Below are 25,349 nucleotides of genomic sequence, written 5' to 3' on the forward strand. Positions count from 1 at the left end.
CTACTCTCTACATGGTGGGCGTAGCTCCAACAGCCAAAGGGAACTCAAGGGTCGTAGCGACGGACACTTGAAGCCAGGGGCTGGGAGCAGGGGACCTGAGTAGAAGAGTCCGAGAGCATCTGGGTGGAATGTGGACAGTGTCTGCACGGCAGCCCCAGTGCCTGTGCTCAGACAGCTCACAGCCCAGGGGAGAGGCAGATCCTGAGCAAATCCTTCTAATTCAGAGTGACCAGTGCCATGACGGGCAAAGGCAGGCAACTCCAGGTCACTGAGCCTGAGTCTCTTTCCCAGGCTTAAGGGTGTGAGAAAGAGAAGGGACAATCTACCCCATAGGAAGTGACCTCTGAGCTGAGTTTAGAGAGCTGGCAAGGATTACACAGACCAGTGGGTTGTGGGGAGAGGTTGATGGTCCAGGAGGAAGAGCAGACCTGTACAAAGTCACAAGGGCAAAGAGTAACTGCGAGTATTGAAGACTGGCAGAAACACTGAGAGTGTGCGCGCACGTGTGTATGTGTGTGTGTGAGTGTGTGTGTGTGTGAGAGAGAGAGGGAGGGAGAGATACAGAGGCAGAGAGGAGACAGAACCAGAGAGAGGGAGAGAGAGGATGATAGGGTATTGATAGCGACGAAAGAGTGGTCTAGTCTACACAGTAGACCAGATAAGAACGAGAACATGAATGGTCTTACATGGCAAACTGAAGAGGGTAGATTATTCACTTAAGGGAATGGGAAATCATTGAAAGATAGTAAAGCAGTAAGTAACTCAATGGAAGATTCATGGTAGAAGGACTCACGTGACGCTGGTGGAGAGAGTGAGGTGGAACGCGTGTACCACTGGGACCCCAGGAGGCTGTCGGGTGTGGACTGGAGCTCAGGGACGACGTTCAGGCTGGGGACACACATTTAGGAATCAGCAGCCCACAGGTGGTAACTGATGCGGAGATGGCAGGCGAGATGCTAAAATTGCCCGGGATGAAAAGTAAATGTGCAAGAGTGGGTATGGAAGTCTGGAACGTAGACATTTGATGGAAACTTTGGAGACTGAGGACCTTACCAATGACATTGAGAAGAATTAGCCCAAAGATCCGAAGAACCCGACACCAGGAAAAGACCATGTCTCCAAGGCTTCAGAACAGGTTGATGGCATGAGGGTGGCCAAGGAGCCATGGCATCTGGTCACAAGGAAGTCACCTGTGGTCTACAGGAGAGTGGCTTCAGGGGAAAAGGGTAGGGGGGAGAAAAACAGGCAGTGGGGCGTGTAACCACAGGCACACATCTTCAAGATGTCGCGTTGGGAGGGAAGGGGAATGGGGCAGTGTCAACAGCGAGTGGAGAAGGAGAGGTTTCTTTTTTCTCGATGGGAAAAGCTTGGATGTCTTTACATATAAATACGACAGGAAACGTGAGTGAGGGTGAGGGTGGCGTTAAGCTGGAGAGGTTGAGAGCCAGAATATAGCTGGAGGAATGCCCTGCGGGTTGCAGGGAGCACTTCCACGGCCCCCGGAGGGGGACAGTAAGGAAGAGTTCAGGGGTACATGTGGGAAAGGAAGGCATCCCTCTCCTGTGGCTTCTGTTTCCTTGGTTGTCTGTCCAAGAGGAGATGGGGTGGGGTCTGGAGGGGGTCCTGAGGAGCTGGGGGAGCACAGAGGCGCCGGCCTCCCAGGAGCCTTGCTGTTCTACCCTGGCTCCCATCTCCAGGAGATGCTGTGATGTACCTGTCCATGCTACAGGCACGGTTACCATGATACAGATACCTCCACGGAGGACCAGTGGCCCGAGGGATGGAGGAGCTGGGGCCATGCCCACCAAGGACAGACCACACTAACCTTTCCCCCATAATGGCAACAACAGCAAAAATCACTTTTCTGCCGACTCTCATGAGGATTATCAGCACAAACTTAGAAATCTGCTGAATGTGGTACTTGGAAAGAAACCTCCTAAAGAGAGGGTTTTTTATTGAGAAGGGCCCGAGGGAAGGTTGGTCGTTTCAATACAGGTGCGTGAAGCTTTATGCTGCACACGGTGAATCTCTGTCACCTGAGGCCTTCAAATAATCAGGTTGTTTCTTCACTTTCCCTCCCCCCAAGTTAAAGAGCAAATACACCATCAGCTGAATGGAGGGATTTATTAAAAAGGTTAAAATCGGTCTTGTATCCTGGGATCACAGCCGTTTAGAGCATCTTTTTACAGCATCCATGACACATCTGCACACCTACATTTGCTTCATTAAAGCACCATTGAAACACATTTACCTGTTTTGCCTGGTGCCTAAAATGCAGTACAGGGAGTTCCTGTCGTGGCACAGCAGAAACAAACCCAACCAGGAACCATGAGGTTGTGGGTTCGATCCCTGGCCTTGCTCAGCGGGTTAAGGATCTGGCATTGCTGCAAGCTGTGGTGTAGATCACAGAGGTGGTGTAGATCTCAGATCTGGCATTGCTGTGGCTGTGGCATAGGCCGGCAGCTGCAGCTCTGATTCAACCCTTAGCCCAGGAACTTCCATGCTACAGGTGCGGCCCTAAAAAAATTAACATTAAAATAATAAAAAAAATACAGTCAGTTCTGAAGTATGCATTTGTTCCTGGCTTGCCTTTGGCTTTGCAGGTGCAGAGTCCATCTCTCAGGACTGTGGTTTCCCTTCCTGGGCAGTGGCGGAGCAAACTCTCCCTGTGGATGGGGCGATAGATGCTGGTGGTTGTTGGCAGTGCGGGGTGTGTCTGATTTGTGTGACACTGAGTGAGGGCACAGTGACTTGCTCAAGGCAAAGACCCTCATTTTCCACCTGCCTGGGGCGCGATGCCGCATCAGCCCACAGCACCATCCCGTCTCCGTCTCAGAAGTCACCACCTTAGAGGACACCTGTAATTTCAGATCTAGACTCAGGAAGCATCTTTTAAATAGATGGCTAAAGTATTTCTCCATAGGGTGGCAGGAGGAGGTCCCCTCTTTTTAGGGAGGCCCTCGGCCCTTAGGGGACCCTGGAGGATGAGAGACAGAGGCAAAAGCTGAATTAACTTTTTGTGAGCCTTACCCCTGTGCCCACACACGGCGTGGCTGGAGATGCTGTTTCACTCTGGGTGTGATGCGTGAAGGTGCAGGTAACCACCAGGTGGGGTCTGGCCCCAGCTCTGCTATCCCCAAGGATCCTTCTGTGCATCTCCAGGGATGCTGTACCTACAGGTTGTTTTTCCTCCTTGGAAGGGCGTCGCTCTGAGCAGAGCACGGCCCTCTCTCGGGAGGAACGAGGCCAGAGATGCTAAACATCGCCTGTCCTCCTACCGTCAGTGTGACGTTTCTGGGACACAAAGGGCTTTCTGGTTTTGCCAAGCTTGTCTGGGGAGATAAAACAGACACCCTTTGCCATGTGCTTGAAAGTTACTTTCCCCAAGTTTGTTTTTTCTCTTTCTTTCTCAAAGTGAGAGATTGAGAAGAGGAATAAAAACTCTTCCCACCAAACCACAAACACTTTGTGGGTGGATGGGGCACGCCCAGATCTAAGCTGTAACTAGACTTGCGAGAGAGTGGAAGAGGGGCATGCTGCTCCTGTCCGCTTGTTGTCAAGGGCTCAGATTTTTCCCATTCTTGAAAGGTAGCGGGTTGACCACTGAGGTTCCATGGATGCTGGCAAAGACACAGTGTGGGGTCACAGCCCAGCAGCTGGCACAAGTGCTCTGCTCCCATCAGCCTCTCCTGCGTCCCCCGGGCCCCAGGGTGCTTCAGAGCAGCCAGGTGGACCCTGTGCATACAGGGGTGTGTGCACAGGCCTCTGAGCTTACGAAATCCCAAACCTTTGTTTTCCAATTCAACAAGTGTTTGTATGATGAGGCACGGGCTCAGATCTGTTCTGAGACCTGGGGAACGCAATGAGCAAGACAGAGTTCTTCCCTCGTGGGGCTGACATGCCAGTGGCAGAAGTCAGCTCAGGAACGATAAACATCTAAGGAAATTAAGTAGGCAGTGAGAGGCTGGTAAGGGTATGGTCAGGGCACTAGCGAAGCTGTGGCGGGGGGGTGCAGGAAGGCTGAGGGGCGCGGAAGCTGGTTATGTAGGGCGTTCAGGGTGGGCTTCGTTGGGGAGATGACACTGGAGTGGAGATGGAGGAGGTGGGGGGCCCTGCCTGAGACACACCAGCAAGATGGGGAAGAGTGGGGTTTGATTGCCTGTGTCAGACCCCACACCTTTTTTTTTTTTTTTTTTGTCTTTTTAGGGCCACATCCGTGGCATATAGAGGTTCCCAGGCTAGGGGTCGAATTGGAGCTATAGTTGCCGGCCTACACCACAGCCACAGAGATGCAGGATCTTAGCCAAATCTGTGACCTACACCACAGCTCATGGCAATGGCAGATCCTTAACCCAGGGAGCAAAGCCAGGGATCGAACCCACATCTTCATGGATACTAGTTGCGTTGTTACCCCTGAGCTACAATGGGAACTCCAAACCCTAAACTTTTGGAAGTGGTTGATGGTAAACCTGTCTATTGAACTGTATGCCCTTGAGGGAGAGGCTGCTTTTACTGTCCTTGTCAGCAAACAAGGCTGGCTCTTGCCCCACCGGGAAACCCACCTCTGCCGCCCAAGACTATTTGTTATGCAGACACGCTTGACAAGATAGGACAGAACAAAACCCATCATGTGCTGCTCAGAAAATGCACACGAGGCCAGGGCCTCACGAAGGAAGGCCTCTCCAGGCTCATTCCTCTTCCCACTTGAGGGCGCTCGCGGGACCGAGAAACGCTGAGTGCATCAGCTCAGCCCCAGCTCGCCCAGGCGAGGGCTCAGCCAGGAGCTGGTGCTCCGAGGGCACGGTGTCCATCCCACCTCATCAGGCTCAGAGATTCCTGATGCTGCACCAGAGCTTGGCCATCCCCGGGCTTCTCCTCAAACAAATGCACAGGAGCAAACACAGCTGTACGTGGACTAAAGACTCCTTGATTTATACCATTGCTGGGCGTCCAGTAGTTTGGTTCCCGGGAGCTAAAGAAATCCTTCGCTCCAGCCTCATGCTTCTGGCTCTGCTGTTTGACAGGTCATTTTTGTCCAGTGGGTGGCAAAAGAATGGGCTCGGGACACTTGGATATTACCGTTATTATTTTTTGTTGTTGTTGAAGTGTAGTTGATTTATGGTATTGTGTTAATTTCTGCTACACAGAAAAGTGGTTCTCTCTCTCTATATATACATACGTGTGTGTGTGTGTGTGTGTATATATATATGTATTCTTTTTTAAAAATATTCTTTTCTATTACGGTTTTTCACAGGATATTGAGTATCGTTCCTTGCGCCATAGAGTAGAACCTTGTTTGTTATCCAGGACCCTTGGATATTAAAAGTTGACACCTAGCCTTCTCAAGTGACCTTCCGAAAGCCGATGACACCTTCTGTATATACACGCTACTGTATATAAAATGGATAAACAACAAGGACCTACTGTAAAGCACGGGGAGCTTCACTCTGTATCTTGTAATAGCCTATAATGGAAAAGAATCTGAAAAAGAATATACATATATATTTAATATATAACAAACATATATACGCATAACCAAATCAGCTTGTTGTACTTTTGTAACTAACACAGCATTGTAACTTAAACTTCAATTTAAGGAAAAAGATGGCTTTCACTACGGACTAGTCCTTGAAGTCCTGATCCTGGCCCAGTCCCCAGAGGCAGCCCACACTGTCCCCCGTCAGTGGAAACAGACTGGCAGAGTTCACAGCTTCTCTGGAAGGGCTCAGCCACTTCCGTGAAAAATTGCACAGCCGGTTCCTTAAAGGATTGCACGAAGCTTTCAGCCCACGAGGAGTCAAGGTCTCCGATCTGAGGAACTCAGTTAGAGAGGTGATCTGGCACTTGTCTTAAAAGCAACGCGAGTCACATTGTGCTTTTCTGTGTGTACAGGTTTCCTGAGAGTCTCTGGAGCCAGGGCACGAAGAGGGCGGGACAAGAGCTTCTCCGGCTGAGCCTGTGCCCAGCTGGGTATCATCCCGCTCTTCCACCTACCCCACCTCCCTTCTCCATCCTCATTGCTCGTGGGTGGCGCAGCAGAGGTGGGTACCAGGCAGGGGGCAGGCAGACAATGTGGACGTGGGAGCACCACCACGGTTCCTGTGGGCGTTCAAGTGCTCAGTGTGGTCCCCTGGCTGGGGGGACAGAAGGCCTCGCTGGCCTCAGAAAGAGGGACATCTTTCGGCCAGCCAGATGGTTGCCTCAGAGCAAACCCAGTTCTTCGACCCCAAAGCAGTTGTCCACTGACCCTAGAGGTTTTGCCCAGAGGATAAAGAATTTATTGGAGTTTCACCCCTGCAAGATCCGGCAGTCTGGCTGCAGACGTAGGCTACTAAGATGACCTCTGAAAGGCATTAAAAATCAGATCAGGGACAGGGCAAGAGGAAAATTATTCTTACTCCCAATAATAGTTTTTTTAATCCACAGCGCCCCTGTAATCTCCAGATCTGGGTCTCTCTGTAGATATATGAATGCTAGGCCCCTCCCTGAGGCCGGGGGAGCTGGTGATGCGGTGTGAATTCTATGATACAGTGCTTCTGACTCGAACTCATTTTAAGGAGTATTTTCAAGGCAGTATTACTGAAAGCAAGCCATTCCAGAGGCAGACATGATGTGGAATTTTTTATTTTGGCACAGCTGGAGACAAAACTTTTTGAAAAAGGCAAACTTCTAAGTTTGAGGAATACTGTAAATCTTAGGTTGATGAAAGAGAGAACTTTAATTTTGTAGCATTTCATTTCTTTGTGTTAAAAAAACAAACAAACAAAAAGCAGTCTGTGAGGATGTAGCAATAAGCTGTCAGCGTGGATTAAATTCTGAAGCCGCGGCAAGAAAAAAACATTTCACAATCAGGGAGTCACCTGGTGCCCACCAGGGGTCCTCACTCGGTCCCAGACTTGCTTTGCAGGTGCTCCGGGTCACTCACAGCATCTATGTAGCAAATGGGCCTGCCCGAAAAATAAGTGGAAGGAAGATATGACGGAAAAGATAGAGGGAAGGAAGGAGGGAGGGAGAAGAGAAAAGAAATTTCTGAACGTGTCCCCAGATGACAATAACTGGCAGCAGCCTTCGCTGGTGGCTTAAAGAGGAGCCTGTAGAGCTGTAGAGAGTATTTGGGGAGGGGGATTGTACAGTCTGCTACCTGGGCAACTGAGCAGCCACAGCATTTGATAGCAGTGGGTTTTCAGGTCAATGCCAAACCCTTGGCCTGAGACCTAAGAGAGTCTGGAATTGGAGGGAGGGGCGATGGGGAGGGTCCCGCGCTCTTTCTAAAGCCTGCCGTGTCCGTGTCCGGGTTGCGGGAGGAAGAACGCAGTTCACACGACTTAAGAGTAAGGTCTCTGCGACGGTACATTCTTGAAACTCAGAGGAAGGGTCATAAAGTCTGATTTCAGAGGAATACCACTCTTGACTCGTTTTCTCTGAGTGCAGAGAAGTGAGTCAGAGGAACGCACATCTGGTTTGCTGCACATTTAGGTACCTGTGACAGCAGGGACAGGACAGGTCCCTGAGGGCAGACACCTGGGCTTCTCCTGGTCCCATCTCCCTGCCTGCAGCAAGCTGGGGCTGACTGTGGGGCTCTCCAGCGGGGGGCGGCGGGGGGTGTCCTGCCAACTTTCCCTGGAAAGGGCCAGGGGGCGAGTAGTTCCAGCTTTGCAGGCCATCTCTGTTGTAATGACTCAGCTCTGCCATCACAGCCAGAAACAGCCATGGACAAGATGTGAGTGGTGTGCGTGGCTGTCTTCTAATAAAACTTTATTTATAAAAACAGCAGTGAGCCAGATGTGTCCGGCAGGCCATAGTTTGCTGGCCCCTGGCCCAGCCAGAGGGCCAGGGGGTGGCGGGGAGGCGAGGAGCAGAGCATGTTGGGGGGGCTCATACCTGGCCAGCCCCTCGTTAAGACTGAGACCCACTGCAGTTTCTGAGGCCTCCCCTGCCCCGACCCCGGAGGCCGGGTGGTGGTGGTGGGGGAGGTCAGAGCCTTTGGTTTAGGAAACTGAGTTCTGGGTTCAGCCCTGGTGTTTGCAAACACAGGCATCCCTTAAGGAGGGGTACCAGCGATCAGGAGCCGACAACAGACATAGACATCGAAATAAAGGCAGACCACCTTATCTTTTTTATTTCGCTTAGACAAAATGCAAAGAGTGTCTCGTTAAATTAAAAAATAAACGAAAAAGAAAACCAAATGGAGTCCCCCCCACCCCTTCACTGACGGCACTCATCCTAAGTAACAACAGAAGAAGGACAAATCGAGGAGCCCGTTTCTAATGGGAAAGAAAGGTGTGCAAACATGACGAAAGGTTCCCCCGGTCCCCAAATCAAGGTTCCTTTTCAATTCACAAAGAGGGTCATTTCTTTTTTTTCTTTTTTTTTTTTTTCCTGTTTTCTTTCTTGAATCTCGTGTGACAGAACTTCCAGTCGGAAGGCTGAATGAGTTTCCCCATGCACTTCGTAGAAAATCAGTAAAAATGCAATAGCCTGTGAAGATCATAAAACTGGACTTCTTTCCCAAAAAATCAGATGCCCAGGCAGATGGAGCTTACACTCAGACAGAAAAAAAGCAGGAGAGTCTTTGCACTGTCTGTGGTTTTTTCAGTATTTTCTTTTTTTTTTTTTTAATATATTTTGGCAATTTTCTTTCATTATAAATATTGGAATTCCGTAAAAAAAAGGTAGCTTTGATTGAATTTTTAAATTGTATTTACAACTGCTGTCCAGTCATGCTGTTTGTTATACCAGGGTGTAGGATTTTGCGTAGGGATTGTTGCCTTTCAAATGGCCCCGAGAGTCCAGCAGGGATTCCTGGGAGCTGCTCATTTTGGCCGCCTGGCCCAGCTCCGCCCCTTCTCGCTGAGGTAATGTGGCCACGGCCCCCTGCTGCCACTGCTGTCCCTCCCTCGTGGAGGACGTGGAGGAGGCGGCCTCCATGGGGATGGGCTCGAGGACCGTGGGGCGTTTCAGGGTCCGACTTTTCTGAGGCTCCAAGCACGCCTGCCCTAAACTCAGGTCCCTGCTGGTGGCTGGACCGCTTCGGTTTAACAAGAAGTCCATTCGAAGGTATGGAGGCAAGTGTATGAGGTCGCCTGGAAGGAAAGACAGAGGGTCAGCTGGGCTCCTTGCTCAGTAACCAGATGCCCGGTGTCCCTGTGCACATGCGATGGGCCACTCGGGGTTTGGAGGCACATTTCCCAAGACCCCCTGTCAGAGCTCCAGGCCAGGAGTGATTATTCCCCAGCCCTGCCCCAGTGGACACAGGAAGAGCCGGTTACACGTTCCCTTAAGCTCTAAAATCTCGTACTTGAACCAGAGAAACAGAGGTACAAGATTCTTGGAAAGCCCACAACGGAAAGGAAAACATACACCAAAGGCAACAGCACACACTGGTGATAAACCGTGAAGGGGTGGAACCCTGGATGGGGTGGGCAGGGCCCAGAGGAGCCAGGGGGCCAGGAGGGGGCAGGGATGCTGAGCAAAGAGTGATGGAGGCTGCTCTAGTCTCAGGCTCCCATCTCCAGTGGTGCGAGTTTAGCTGCCACTTCGTTACTCTTTCTTGGATTCTATGCTGGTTTGTTTCTATATTTCAATCCCAGAGCACATGGCTTCCTGGCCAGGTTTGCCTGCCTGCTAAACTGCTCTGTCTCCTGTTTCAGGGAGTGCTGTAAAATAGTCAAGCAAGAAAAAATAGTAATAGTTTAGCCATTCAACAAAGTCAAGGTGGGAGTTCCCGTCGTGGCGCAGTGGTTAACGAATCCGACTAGGAACCATGAGGTTGCGGTCCCTGCCCTTGCTCAGTGGGTTAACGATCCAGCGTTGCCGTGAGCTGTGGTGTAGGTTGCAGGCGCGGTTTGGATCCCGCATTGCTATGGCTCTGGCGTAGGCCAGTGGCTACAGCTCCGATTTGACCCCTAGCCTGGGAACCTCCATATGCCGCAGGAGCGGCCCAAAGAAATAGCAAAAAAAACAAAAAAACAAAAAAACAAAACAAAACAAAGTCAAGGACATTTTGTTTCTCCTGGAGGGCTACAGATAATGTTGTGAGCCACGGGAGTTCTTTGAGCTGTTTTGCAGATACTGACCCTCCCCCCACCTCAAAGCAGGTGGAAGAAGTTAACTGTATGCTGCCCATAAGCATGTAGACCCCAGATCAACTGGAACCAGAAAATGGATGATGTTGACTCCCAGTTACCTCACCACCAACCTGTCAGAGGACTGCCCATGAGCTGATCACACACCCCAAACCTTCCCCTCAGCACACAGCCCCTTCCTCTTTTCCCTGTATTATCTCTGAGCAAAACATGAGGATTGGTTCTTTGGGACATGAGTCCACTTCTCCCTAGGATTGCTGGTTTCCTCAATAAAGCTTTCTTTCCTTTACCCAATACTTTATCTCTCAGGGTTGAATTCTTGAGCAACAGGTGGCTGAACCCGAGTTCAGTAACACCACTCCTCCTTTCTCTCCTTATTCTTCACAAGAATCCCCCCTTCCCCTGCCACTCAAATCCCTTGTGTATCTATTCTGTCTTGGCATCTGCTTCTTGGAAATTCTGAACTGGTGCAGCTGCCATCACCATCACCTGTTGCAGTTACTCTTTGAAGTTCAATTGCTACATTCCATGGTTTCTTCTTGGTCTTCACCTTACTTGCAGCACCTATAACATTCTGTGCTGTTACTCTTTTTGTTCTTGGAACTCTCAGCTTCCACGGCACTCTTCCAGATCTCGTCCTACATCTCTGATGGCTACTTATTACTCTCCTTTCCTGGATCCTGTCCTCCATCCATCCTCTATGCCAAAATATTCCCAGTGGCCTCTGCTCAGCTCTCTCTTGGGAAGGCTCAGTGCTTGCATCATCTCATTCCAAATAGCTCTCACATCCATCTTTTCCATTTTGCTCTCTCTCCTGAGCCCTAGACTTGAATTTCAGATGCTTTGCTAGATATTTCCACATGAATGCCCATCACAAATTTTAAATACCACAGTCTAGAGACCCAGTTTATGAAGGCCAGCTCCTACTCCCAAATGCATCCTCAAATGCCATTTTCTCCTTTGCGCCCAACCTTTTTAAAATGTCATCTTCATCTTGCCAGAAATTGATGCTTGAAACCCCAGATCCCTCCTTGGCACCCCCTTCTCCAGGTGAATGCTACTTGCAAAATATCTCTTGCGTCCTTTTGGTTTTCATGTCTATGAGCCTGGTTGAAGCCTTTAATACATCCTGTAGGTCCCCCACAACGCCTGAGCATGATGAGAGTCTAGTCACTAGATACACTTTGCAGACAACATCCCCCAGGTTTGAGCTGGACTGAAGGCTGGATCTGACCTCCTGACAGTGCTCACTGTGTAGCCCCCACTGTTCTCACTTTGAGATGCAGGCGAACAAGGAGTATTTGTATAACAGACTGGGATGAGCACATGGGGCTCTTTCTGGCTGTGCTGGGGACGGAGAGGCTCATCATCTTGCCTCACCCTCATGGCACACCTGGTGAGCAGCTCTGGCTAGAAAATGGGCTGGGGCATGCAGTCCTGGAGCCGAGAGACCAGGTGAGAGGATGTGCAGGCGAGGGTGCCCTGACCGTAGTCTGAGCATCAACAGGAAGTGAGAGGGAATGAAATTGTGAGATATGGATGGGACCCAAGGGGATGGCTCCAGAAAAGACAACACATGAATGGGTGAGAAGGCAAGAGGGGTCAGGGATGACTCCCTTCCAGTTTTCACGCTTAGGAAACTGGGTGGACAGTGGGACCCTTCATTCATTGAGGAAAACTGTCTTGGAGAAGAACATGCTTTGGTGGTTTGGTTTCAAACATGCTGAGTTTGATGCAGTTGGGGACACCCTGGGTATCTAGTGGGTACTTTAGTCTCAATAATGTACCTAAGGCATAACTCATTCCTTGACTTTCTGAATGTAAAATAGTTCCTATTTCTTTTGCTTCAAAATATTCTCTGCTTTCCTTATGGTCAATCATGCCTTCCTCAGCCAGCCCCTTTGCAGGGTCTTGTACCCTCCTATGCCCAGCAGTGCTGTCGCTGGCTGGTCATTGAGTGAACCAAGTAGTGAAGCTGTGTGCATTTACACTGTGACTTAAACCCTTCAAAAATTCGAATTTACTCAATGAAAAGGAATAAGCATTTAAATAGAAGGGAGAGGTGGCTGGATGGCATAAGAGAACTAGAAACAAAAGCAAGGTAAGCTGAAAAATTACTGAAAAATACATTTGCATAGGTGCAAGGAGCTTAAAAATTTTCAAAATGTTCTGCCTTTTCTTAAGGTTTTTTCCCTATTATAACAGTAATGATGACTTTATTTTGCTACCAAAAGTTTATTTCTGAGTCTTTGGGTTACATCCTCATGTCACTTGGTGTTTATGATGCAAGAATCCATGTAGCATTTTCCTATAAGCTGCCTCAGGATGTCTATCTCATGAAGCAATGATGAGTAATTTTATGACTTCATTTGTTTTTTGTTTTGTTTTGTTTTGTTTTTAGCAACATATTTCACTAAAATAGCCCAGTAACACTTTGGATTTGGCTCTCTGAAATCAAAGGTACTTGGATTCAAAGTTGGCTTCATACAGTGAGCTGGATCAAGGCAAGGCCAATAATAAATACCCAGAGAATAAATGGGCCATAACACTCTTAGAGAAAGAAATGATGTAATTTAGCATTCTTGGGAAATGGATTTTGGTGACTCGATGTGTCAGGACTTTGGCTTAGAACAAATGGTGCCATAAAGTTTATCACCATAGGCGCCAATGTGGAAGGTCCAGGTATACCTCGCTATGCGTATTAGCTTTGGTCCTAAAAAATAAAACTATTTAATCTTAAAAATGAAACTTTGCATCCCCAATGCCTTTTATGATGGCCTTGAAAATTACCTGTCTTCATTTATGGTAGCGGATAGATTCTTCAGTCTTCTCTATTGAGGAGAAGATAAATAATAATTATTTGCAAACAAATATCATGAAAGCATTAAGAGAGCTGTCATTAAACAATAGGTTGGAACAATTCTTTTGTAGTGTGAAGAATTTTTTTTGTCTATGATTCAACATGCCCTAATCAACCAATTTTGAAATTTGTGGATTTTTATAGAGTCCATTTCCTAAAAGTGATTCTCTGGTTTTGTTCCAAGAGTCTAATAAACAAATTAGATTAATTTTCTCTTTTATTTATTTACATAACTTTGATCATTTTCAAAATCATTCTGTTCAAAAACTTGAGAAAACATGGAAGGCATTTACCTCCAGGGTTATTTTCAAATGTAGGTCAAGAGTGCCTTATGCTCTTTCTAAGACCCAACTCAATCTTGAGCATCTGACATATTTGTAATGCGTTGTCGCAGATTTAGGAATGAGTGTCCATTCCAGCAACTCTCCATTGAATGAATAGGGATTATTAAACCTCTAAAAAGCAATAGCATCTCAGTCCCAGCTGGATTGCAGGATGCTTGGATGCTCAGTTGGATGGAACAAATGTGTCTGAAATCAAAAGATAAAGCCCATGGTACCTGCCCCCTGCCTACAGGAGTTCCCACCTCAGATTCAGTGATCAAGGTAGCTAGAAAAGTGGTGAGAACTGGAAATCCTTCCTAATGGAAGCAGCTCAGCACCATATCTTTATACACAAGGGCTTCTGTGTTTGCTTATTGCAGGTCTGCCAAGCATCTCTGAATATTCACTATCTCCGAGAGGTCCAGTTTTGCAGGCAAAGCTTTATTAAGCTGTATGGTGCTCTAATTAGCGCCTATCGACAGTGTGTGTTTTCTGATTAGCACCCAAAGTGGCCCTTTCAACAGTGTGAATGCTACAAACGAGCTCTTAATAATTCATGGGCTGACGTGGAAGAAAGCACCAGAGTAAATGGTGGGGAGTGTTGATTATTAGAGGTATTTTATGGCCATTAAAATCCCACCCCTTATGCCAGGCCCAGTACCCGTCAGGAGACTGGATTCTCTAACGGTCTGGCCATCTTTTGTGTTCCTCAAACATCTGTCGATATCGAAGCAACCACGTGCTCAGGCCTCGAGAGCAGTGGTGGGGGATGTGGTGGCAATCCAGACATGGGCTCGGCTGCTTTTCTCACCCTCCCTGCCCTCCGTCCCCCTTTTCACGGAGAAACAAAACAATACTTCTAACAGAGGTGATTAAGAGCAGAAGTCTGGATCAGAATGCCTGCATTTAATAGGTATAAATCTGGGCTCAGTTTCATTATCCATAAAATGGGAAGAAGGGCAGACTCCACCATAGAGGGCATAGATAAGGCAGGTCGAAGTTTCTACTTCAGACATCTCCCTTCTCGAGGCTCTGACGTGATGGGGCTGGAGATCTGCCAGGGGAATGAGATGGGGACTCTTCTACCTTACTTTCTGTCTTTTGTGGGTTGACTAGTGTCACCCTCAAAGAGAGGGCATCTCCTAACCCTCAGAATCTGTGAACGTGACCTTATTTGGAGAAAGGGTCTTTGTCGATGGACTTCAGTAAAGGATACAGAGATGAGATCTCCTGAAAGACAGGGGCTGGCAGGGAGCCCCTGGGCTCAGCTTCTGAAGGCCACGAGGAAAGGGACCTGGGGACCCCATGCTCCCCTCCACATCCTCCTCTTCTCTGCTCATGCACCTGCCTGTTCTTCTAGCCCTTCTAGCACTTTCTCAGCCAACTAAACCCTGTTAGCCACTTCTCCAACCCAGCAGGAATACGACACAGTCACGGGGCTGAGTGCCGCCTGGACCTTGCAGGCTCACTCCACCCTCTGACGCCGGTGGGTTTTAACTGCACATTGTGCAGGAGGAACCATTGCCCCACTGTGCTCTGATCCCGAGGCTGACAATGGCCCCTGTGTCAGAGATGTGGAGGGAGGGTGAGGGGTGAAAAAGGCAGAGACCCTTGGAAAGAAAGGGCTCTGATAAACCAGCTCGAGGGACTGAGCTGCGGGGCCAGGTTGGGGTCAGATGGTGCTGAGCTGGAGGGAGCAGGGCAGGGGTGAGGTGAGAGGGAGGAGGGCTGGGGTGGGGGGACAGACAGAGACAGAGAGACAGAAACAGAGAGCTGGGAAGACAGGGAAAATAGAGAGGGGGGAGAAAGACAGAGGGGGTTGGAGAGGTAGAAACACACTCCCAGAGGGAAGCAGAGGGAAGCAGCATGGAGACGCAGGAGCAGGAGTGATGCATGTGAGAGAGGCTCACACGCAGACAAGGCAAAGGTTGCCAAGTCTCAGGATGATGGCAGAGGGACTGGGGTGGGGGACTCTACTGCTGCGGGGACAGACGTCGACTGCAGATGATGCCCCAGCCCCTCCCCTTGCTGGCCATGAGAGTCCACCCTCCACAGGGCCTCCATGCTACCCTGAGAGCTCCCGCCTCCGCCTCATCAGCTCTCAAGCTGCACCTTCCCTTCCCAGCCTGCTGGAGCCCGGGCATGGCTTTGACTCACGTCTCCAAGGATGAGAGGCAATTTAGCCATTATTTCCATGTTACGTCTTATTGTTTGACATAACGGTCCATTTCTCATCCTCCTGTCACTGCCCTCTGGGGAGCTTCAGTGCCACCAAGATCCTTGGAAGTCCAGGCTAAATAAGTCAGCATTGATTTCCTTCTCAGTCCCTAACCACGCCGCTTGCTGGTGCCATGACAACCAACTCCCGAACCAGCAGGGGTTCCCCTGGCGATCCCACATCCATCAGCAGGTAGGAGCTCAGCGCTTCGCATGCTCCCCGGAGGGGGCCTTCGAGCCCTGCTTGGCCTGACTGGCCGTGAGAAACCGCGGTGTTAACCCTGCCTCTTCTTAGCTGAAAAGAGGAGGCTCTCCCTTCCCATCAGGAAAGCACAACTTGCCGAACCTTCCCAATCTATTCAGACTCACATGCAAAGTCTGAATGCATTTGCGTTTTGGAAGAAGAATGGCAAATTCAGTACTGAAACAGAGCAAGAACGGACGGCCCAATTCAGAAGCTCTGCAGTGGCCGTGCCTTCCAAGGGTCTCCATCAGACCACGGTTCCTGCCACTTGGCACGCGCACACGGGAGGGAGTCTGAGGTCTAGCACGGAGTTTTCAGCTGAGGGTGATTTTGCCCTCTGGGGGTGCATGGCAATGTCGGAAGACTTTTCTGGGGTCACAGTTGGTGGGGCAGTGGCTACTGGCTTCTAGACAGAAGCTAGGGCTATTGCTCGAGACCCTACAACGCCCCAGCCATCCCTTGCCTCTGCCATCCAGCCCCACATGTGAACGACGATGCTGTTGAGAAACTCAGGTTGGGATAGTCCATGTTCCTAATTCCACGTGGATCCTAACTTCACTTTATTTTTAAAGTTTTTTATTAAAGTACAGTTGATTTAGGAGTTCCCGTTGTGGCTCAGCAGAAATGAATCTGACCAGCATCCATGAGGACGCAGGTTCCATCTCTGGCCCTGCTCAGCGGGTTAAGGATCAGGTGTTGCTGTGAGCTGTGGTGTAGGTTGCAGATTCGCGGGCTCAGATCTTGTGTTACTGTGGCTGTGGTGTAGGCAGGTGGCTGCAGCTCCAATTCGACCCCTAGCCTGGGAACCTCCATATGCCGCAGGTGTGGCCCTAAAAAGCCAAAATAATAATAATAATAATAATAATAATAAAGCATAGCTGATTTACAATGTTCCTTAATTTCTGCTGTACAGCAAAGTGATCCGCCACCCACACACACTTTTTTTTTTTCCATTTTCCATCAGGTTCTAACCCAAAAGACTGGACACAGTTCCCAGTGTTGCACAGCAGGCCCCTGTGACCCATCCGTTCTAAATATAACAGTCTCCATCCACCAACCCCACATTCCCGGTCTTTCCCTCCTCCTCCCCGCTCCCCTCCTCCCCTGTCAAACACGAGTCTGCTCTCCACGTCCATGGTCTTTTCTGTTTTGTAGATGGATCACTGGTGCTCAATACAATCAAAGCAGCTTAGGACAAACCCACAGCTAACATCCTTCTCAATGGTGAAAACCAAAGCATTTCTGCTAAGATCGGGAACCAGACAAGGATGTCCACTTTTGCCAATGTTATTCACATAATTTTGGAAGTTCCAGCCACAGCGATCAGAAAAGAAAAAGAAATCAAAGGAATCTAAATTGGAAAAGAAGACGTCAAACGATCACTGTTTTCTGGTGACATGATACGATACCTAGAAAATCCTAACGACAGCACCAGAAAACTGTTAGAGCTCATCAATGAACTTGGTAAAGCTGCAGGGTACAAAATTAATACACAGAAATTGACTGCATTTCTAAATACTAACAGCGAAAGACCAGAAAGAGAAATTAGGGAAACCACCCCACTGGTTTCCCTTTACTTTTACTGGAAAAACACCAAATCCAATCAGAATAAGGAATGGCATTCCTCTGCCACTACCAGTCCACAAGCCAGTACAGCCCCAGTTCTTCGGGGAGCAAAGTCAGGGTGGCCTCAGTGAGACAGCAGTTAGGAGGCTGGAAGGGCTGGGTCTGACCTGACCTCACCAAGCAGGAATGAGAGGGAGCTCGGCTGCACCTGGAAATCCTGCTTCAAGTGGTTCTGTGACCACTTCGAGTTTCAGCTCTTGTCTTTGGTCAAGAGGAATGGGCTCCATAATTTCTCGTGAAAACCTTTTTTAATTTTCATTCGTTTAAAGTTTCATATTTTTAATTTTATATCCACAGCAGCTTGAAGTGGGATCTCAGTTCCCAGGGGTCGAACCTGGGCCGCAGCAGTGAGAGTGCCAAGCCTCACCACTAGACCACCAAGGAACTCCCACAGAAAGCTTTAACCCTACAGGAGTTCTCCTGTGGCACAGTGGGTTAAGGATGCGGCATTGTCACTGCAGCGCCTTGGGTTACTACTGTGGCTTGGGTTCAGTCCCTGGCCCAGGAATCTCCATGTGCCAGGGGTGTCACAAAACAAAACGAAATCAACCCCCCCCCACAAACCCCCAAACCTGAATCCTAAGTCTTCTGCTCTGAACTATTGCACCGGTGAAAACGAGTCAAGCCCCTCTGACTTAGGAATGTGGGGCTAAGTGGAGGATGGACGAATGTACTTTGGGGACCCTGAAATTCCAAGGCGCATGGCAATAGCCTCCTCCCTCTGCTGTACCATTCTCCATTCGCCGGCAACGGCGAGGCGAGAACACGCGCCCGCTGTCCCAGAAAGATGAAGAAGGATCCCTGTGGGCCTCAGTCCCCTCTGGGGACATGCAGGGAGGAACTCGCATCAGCTTCTAACAAGGCTTGATGTCTGTGTCTGCGTGGAGCTGGCTACTGATGCAAAAGGAAGAAGCCAAAGATGCTCACTTTGACTTCTGGCAATTTCAATAAAACCACGGACTTGCAACGGGGCTACAGCCATCAAAGAGCTGGTTACAAAGGGGAGCGTGCAATCGGCCCCCACGGGAGGCCGGCCAGATCTAACACTTTTCCAGGTTAATATTAATGTCGCCGCAGTAATGAAGACTTGTAAACGAACCCCTGTTGGTAAATGAATCTTCACTCCCAAAAGGCAATGGGGCGACAGTCTAAATAAGTAATGTGAGATTGATACCAAAGCCCCGCGTCCGCGGATCCTGTGGCCCTTCTGGGCTTGCACTTGGAGGCCTCATGCATTTTTAAGAGCGCGTCGGTATTGCGATGCTCCTACTGGCTGGTGACCTTTGAAAACTACACTGGAGTATGAAGTGGGGCTTGGGCTTTGCTGTGCTCAGGATTCTTCTGGAATAGAGGCGTTTGGAATCAAAAGCGGGAGTGGGACATCTGCTCCGGAAGGAGACCAGCTGCTGCAAAACCGTGGGCGGGGATTTCAGAGCCCCCAGTGCAGGAGGGTCCACGAGTCAAAGGCGGCTCCGGCCCCCACGAGAGACCGCTGGGGACGCACACTTGGGGGAGGAGGACCCCGGGCGGGGGGCTTGCACCTGCTCAGCCATGAGGCTGGCAGACCCGTGGGTCATCCCACAGAAGGACCGAGTTAAGCTGGATGGAGAGGATTCGGGCCGAGGAGGTCGAGGCTGGTGGAGTTTGGGAGGCCAGAGAGCTGGGGCCCCAAGAGGAGGGCCGTGACTGGTTGTGGGGGGCTGGCCTCTCAGAGCCTGGGGGCTTTCCCCTGAAAGCGGTGGGAAGGCACAGGAGGGACTTTAGCACGAGCGCTGGACCACATTGCTTCGTTCTGGTTTGCTGAGCCCGAGCCTGGGATGGAGATGTGTTAGAACCTGGGGCCGTATCCACACAGGACCCCACCGAGAGATGCCCGGCTTCGCTGGCTTCTTCTTAGTTCTTATATATTCCCAGGACCTTCAGGTTGCTCCTGGCTTGTGACATTCCACTGGGCTGTGGGTGGCATATGTGCATGTGTGTGGGTGTGTGTGTGTGTCTGTCTGTCTGTGGTGGGGAGGGGTTGCCTGACTTCCGTAACCTGGGTTTGCCTTGTTTCTTTCTTCCTTCCTTCCTCCCTCCCCCTTTCTCTTTCTTTCTCTTTTTCTTTCTTTCTTTCTTTCTTTCTCTTTCTTTCTTTCTTTCTTTCTCTTTCTTTCTTTCTTTCTTTCTTTCTTTCTTTCTTTCTTTCTTTCTTTCTTTCTTTCTTTCTTTCTCTTTCTCTTTCTTTCTTTCTCTTCCTTCCTTCCTTCCTTCCTTCCCTCCTTCCCCTTTCTGTCTGTCTGTCTTTTTAGGGTCACAACCCACAGCGTATGGAAGCTCCTAGGCCAGGGCTTGATTTGGAGCTACAGTTGCCGGTCTACCCCACAGCCACAGAAACACCATTTCCGAGCCACATTTGTGACCTACACCATGCTCAAGGCAACGCCAGATCCTTAACCCACTGAGCGAGGCCAGGGATTAAACTCGCATCCTCATGGATACTAGTCAGGTTCTTAACCCATGAAGCCACAATGGGAACTCCTGCCTTGTTTCTTGAACCTCCTCAGCTACCCCTCTTGCGACTTTGGGACCCTTTGTCTGCTGTCTGATACTGCACGCTATTCCGATAAAACAAGGGGACATGGGAAGAGTCGGTTTCATACTAACTCTGCCGTCTGAGGGTCACCCTGGCACCGTATCTTCTGCAGGGAAGACACTCCACAGGGACAGGGTGAACGAGAAAGTGTGTGATGGGGACTCTTCGTCACCATGTGGAGCCTCTTTGCTTGTTGTCTGCAGCGCTGGAATCCAGAGCTGCTTTCCAGTCACTGGACACACACTGCTTTCTGGACACAGGCGGCCGTCCTGCTCCTACTTCACAGGCCTGGGCCTCCGACTCACCTTCCACCACCTGCGGGCTCCCCAACCACTAGAGCTGTGTCAACTGAGCTGGACAGTGAGCCAACTACAGGCTCAGAAGTGGGAGAAAGTGTAGCCAGAAGGGAAGAGCCAATCTCTGTGCAGCCGGGCCGCTATGGAACAGCCGGGCCACCATGGCAAGGCTGCGGTGCGCCAGGGAAGGGATGCAAAAGGCAACCGGGCTTGGAGCTCCAAGCTTGGGACCCTCAGAATAAGTCCTGCCATCATTTTATGTGTCTTGAGACATCGACAAAGAACAGACTAAAATTACAGGCAGGTCCTTGAGAAGACAAAACTTCGAATGCAATTTTGCAACAGCAGGGAGGTTCCGTTCTCCAGCAGGGAGCCAGAATGAGCCTGTTCAAGTGTTTAGGTCTCTCTGCAGCAGCAGCATGAATAGGAATACATGAGGATGCGGCTTTATGGCCCTGGGGTCCTTCAAACACTAGCAGCACGTTTGGCAGCTCAGAGGGAGTGGTGTGGATGCCAAGCTCCTGCCCGCCGGCCTGCCTTCATCTCTGCTCTCCCCTCCACCTGGACCAGCGTCCCCCAGGTCTCTGCCTGGCTCTCCCACCTGCCCCTCGTTTACGTCTCAGCTCACATCTCATTGCCGAGAGGATCCCCTGACCATCCTCTCCAAAGACCTCCAGCCACACTTATCCCCTTCCTGGTTTATTCTCTTCCCAGAACTGACCACGCTCTGAAAGGTCATTTCTTCACTTGATGAGCGTCTGTTTCCCCCCCGCCCCGGAAGATAAGGTCCCGCCAAGCGGGGTCTTTGGAGGTCTTGCCAACTGCTGCACCCACCACTCCACTCCCTGCTCTTGGGTTAAACCCACACACCCAGGAGAGCACGAGGAGTGGAATGAATGCGTCCTAAAGTGAATACCCCCAAATTGCTTCTGTAACTGTTCAGAGGACCCACAAAAAGCAGCAGGTGGTGGCCATTTCCAACTGGAAGAGTCCACGGCGTTAGTCATGGCGGGGCAAGGGGGTCACTGGGTCACTGGGTGGGTACATTTAAAGCTGCAGCCCCAGAGTCTAAGTGGCGGTTGGGAGGGGGGTGGACACTTTCCTTGCTGCTGGTGGGGCCAGGCTGTATTTGGTTGCACATCTGAAACTTTAAATTGATTTGAGTAGCTTCCAGCAGTGGCATCTCTTGATGGCACAGGATAAACGTCATGAATCAAGAAGCAGCGGTAACCCTAGAACGTCAGAAACTGGCTCCAGATGCTACCTGAAACCCAAAGTAGGTGCCGTAATTGAAGTATAAGAAGCCACCTTGACCAGGAGGAAAAGGAAGGCGTTCAACTTTCCAGCTATTTCTCAGAGGAGTAGAGAGTTCTATTTGTTTTGCTTGGTTTTTTGTTGTTAAAGATGGAAACAGCCAGGCCTTATTGAAGAAAACAAGACAGTTGCACAGCCAGCATTTGTTTAAAACATGCAAGCTCCAAAAAGGCAGAAAATTCAAAATTTGGGTATTATTCAACACCGGACGCTAGATTCTGATGGCTGACTTGGTCTGAGCTGCGCACACGGCATGGGGGATGTCCACCTACCGGTGGAAGAGGTTTCCTTTTGACTTGAGAGCAAGCATGGAGAGCAAACCACTTGGTTTCAAGTTAAACTGGAAGACGGGGTAGACTTACAGGTACTCTCGCATTTTACTAATAATTTCTAACAACTCTAATAGTTGAACCAACTGACCAACCTCGTCAGCATCACAGTCACGCTCTATTCATCCATCAACAGCATTTATTAAGCACCTGCTCTATGTCAGGCCGGGTTAGGGGTACATATTCAGTACCATTAAGTCAGAAAAATATTTCTGGAACACTCACCACACTGTCAGATATCTGAAGACACTGGGAGAAAAATCAGAAGGTAACTAATACATGTTTCCTGTTTTCCTACAGCCACAATCTGACCAAGTTCATCTACTTAATCCTGATTTGTAGGGGATTTAAAAGCTTGGGATTGCCGAAGGAAACAAACAAAAATAGCTCATCATAAAAGAAGAAGAGATGCTAGCAGAGAGAAAGATATCCAGGCATGTGCATGACAGAGCATCTGGAAACACAAGGGACACAGGCAGAGAATTTAGTTTGGAAGCCTTGCTCAAGGAACTGCTGAGGGCTTGATGCGGGATCTCAGTTCCCAGACTTGAGACGGAACTCAAGCTGCACCGAGTCCCAGCCACGAGACCACTGGGGAACTCCCAAGGAACTGCTAATTTTCACACAGCCCCCAGTCAGCAGGGTAATCAATTGTAACTTTGGACTTTGTGCCTAACGTTGAATTTAGTTGCCTTACAAAGGAGCAAGAGAAGTTCCTGTTGTGGCTCAGCAGTAATGAACCTGACTAGTATCCATGAGGATGCAGGTTTGATTCCTGGCCTTGCTCAGTGGGTTAAGGATGTGGCGTTGCTGTGAGCTGTGATGTAGGTTGCAGACATGGCTTGGATCTGGTGTTTCTGTGGCTGTGGTGTAAGCCGGCAGCTGCAGCTCTGATTCGACTCCTACCTGGGAACTTCCATATGCCCCGGGTGTGGCCCTTTAAGAGAAAACAAAGAAAACAAAATAGCATCAAGAAAGGCTTCTGTTCGGAAGGATGAATCAACAATTTTTCTAAAAGGACATCAAATGTCCAATAATAATAGATCTAGAGTGGCCAAAACAAAGTTTGCGGACATGAGAATACACAGGGGTTTGAAAACCTATTCACATTTAAGGTTCTAAAACCATTCTAGTCTGAATAACATATCAAGGCAATAGTACCTAATTTAGTTGTGATCTTTCAATGGTTTGAATGGGTCTAGGCACCAACGTCATGATAGCAGGTCAAACATTTTTTTTTTCAATAGGAATCCAACAATATGAACGATAAACCATCAAAAAGAAACAAGCCTTTAATGATTTCAAGAGCTGCATGGAGTGGATGTTTGACCCAGAAGCTTGTTCTATGCGGGGAACGGGACGCCGTGTATCTTGGATGGCAGCTCAAGGTACTTCACCGGGTGATTCACAGTGAAGCGGGTGCCCTCTGGGAACCAAGGGCCTCAGAAGGAAAATAAGCCAAAGAAAGAAGGAATGGGGCGGGGGCAGCTGCACCTCTGGAGACCAGCACTGGAGCCCCTGTGGGAGCGCTAACCAGTCACCAAGGCGACGGCGAATCGGCAGCCACTGCTGCTGACCCCTGCTTTCGGTGACTTCCGGCTTACACAAACCCCAGAGGGTGGATGCCAACACTGTGCCCACTTTACAGACGGGGCAACTGCAGCCCAACAGGACTAAACACCACGCCCCAGGTGCATTTCCTCCTCCCCCGTCTTCCTCGCCTTCAAGCTGTACACCCACAAAAAGCCACGGCATTTATCCTCATTTGCTGCACCTGCCTTGCAAATATGTGCCAACGACAAGCAGTACTTGAATGAAACACCCGCAAATAACAGCTCGTCTTTTCCCCGAGGAGGCAGACGGCCCAGAAATAAATGAAGCCATCATTCTTTACTGTACGCTGGTGTGGATCTCGACTCGGTTTAGAAGACGAGTTGCTGGATTCGCAATTCTTATTTTATATATTTTTATGCATTTATAGAGCTCATTTCAGCTCAGCCTTAGGCCCTAAAACCCAAAGGAATCTTAGTGATTTAAAACGAGGAGGCATTTTTGATATAGAACCAGTAAGTTGTTCAGAAAATGGGAGAGAGAAATTAAACTGCAGTGCACAGGAGCAGAGCGCCCGTGATCAGGGTAAAGTCTACAGGCAGGTTCTTTTTTTCTTTAAGGGCCGCACCCATGGCATATGGAGGTTCTCAGGCTAGGGGTCTAATCAGAGCTGTAGCCGCTGGTCTACACCACAGCCACAGCAACACGGGATCCGAGCTGCATCTGAGACCTACACCACAGCTCACGCCAATGCCAGATCCTTAACCCACTGAGAGAGGCCAGGGATCGAACCTGCAACCTCATGATTCCTAGCTGGATTCGTTTCCGCTCTGCTACAACGGGAACTCCTACAGGCAGGTTCTTCAGCGTGAAAAAGCACACATGACTCTCCAGATATGCACAGCAACCGCTGCCTGGTTCGGATCCAGTCTAAAGATGGGTTTTACTTGCCCTGCACGATGGCTGGCAAATATCGGAGTACACACTTAATAACTGTGCATCTCCACATAGAACCAGAATTTCTGGGTTCTCTTGAGAAGCCCGCTCATACTGCCCCTCCTTCTCTGCATGGCATCAGCTGCGGGGGGCTGGCCGGAGCCCTCTTCCTCCAGACAGTCGGTGGATCTCGAACTGCCCTTGTCACTCTCCCTCCCTTTACCCTGTAAGCGGCCTGCGCACTCAGTCACGTGACGTGCCAGGCCCTGTAGGACTTGGAGTCTGCAGCTCGCATTCACATGCCCAGGACCCTCTCGTGTGCTCAAGGCAGACACCAAAGTCCTGGCCGACCCCACCATGGACCATTTGCTGTCACTCTGCGTAACTCCGTGAAGCCAAGTCCCAAAGGCCAGCTCCCTGAAAGACTTCCTCCTTCTGAAACCCTCGGCGCGGCAGGCCGTTTTCAAATGGCTCCGTACTTTTGATACTTCTCTCATCAGGTGATGGAGAATCCCCCGCTTTCTAGAATCGGGGCTCCCTGGCCCCTGAAGACGGCAGAAGCGATGGCTCTGCTTCTAGGCCCCGCCTTAAGAAACGGGCTGTTTTCACCATCCATGACTGGCACTGGCTCTTAGAACCGAGCTGCCATCGTGTCGGTAGTTTCCCAGGGGGATGGTGACAGAGCCCCCCAGCCCTACCCCCAGAATGTGGCTGTTCGAGTTGGGCAGTGAGAAACAGGGACCTGCAGAAAACACCTGCCTGCAGAGATGAACCACCTACAACGACGAACGGCCCTCTGTCCTGGGACTCGACCCCCTACCCTCCCCTGCATTGTGTAACCTCCCCTCCTTCTCTTCATTGTTGCTGCCACGGATTCCCGCCAGAAGTCTTCATAAGCCTGGCATCTCCTAGCCTAGCATCTCCTAGCAGCCACTGCTGGCACCATCCTGAGCTCAGCCCGATGTCTTACTAAATCTCTCTTGCTTTACTGAC

At 49.8% G+C, this 25,349-nt stretch overlaps 1 protein-coding gene across 7 annotated transcripts in view; it reads right to left on the bottom strand.

Moving 5' to 3' along the window:
• Nucleotides 1-8,587: 8,587 nt before the first annotated feature.
• Nucleotides 8,588-25,349, bottom strand: part of DSCAM (DS cell adhesion molecule) — a 744,988-nt gene continuing 728,226 nt past the window's right edge. For all 7 annotated transcript variants that reach the window (XM_084992175.1, XM_084992177.1, XM_084992176.1 and 4 more), the window contains one exon: nt 8,588-9,083. In XM_084992175.1, the coding sequence (XP_084848301.1) occupies nt 8,731-9,083 (353 nt within the window). In that variant the 3' untranslated portion in view covers nt 8,588-8,730. The remainder of the gene's footprint in view (nt 9,084-25,349) is intronic.

This window comes from Sus scrofa, chromosome 13, assembly GCF_054392235.1.
Source record: "Sus scrofa isolate SSC_HxYL_T2T_F1_AM1 chromosome 13, Sscrofa_HxYL_maternal_Yorkshire_Landrace_v2.0, whole genome shotgun sequence".
NCBI lineage: Eukaryota > Metazoa > Chordata > Mammalia > Artiodactyla > Suidae > Sus > Sus scrofa.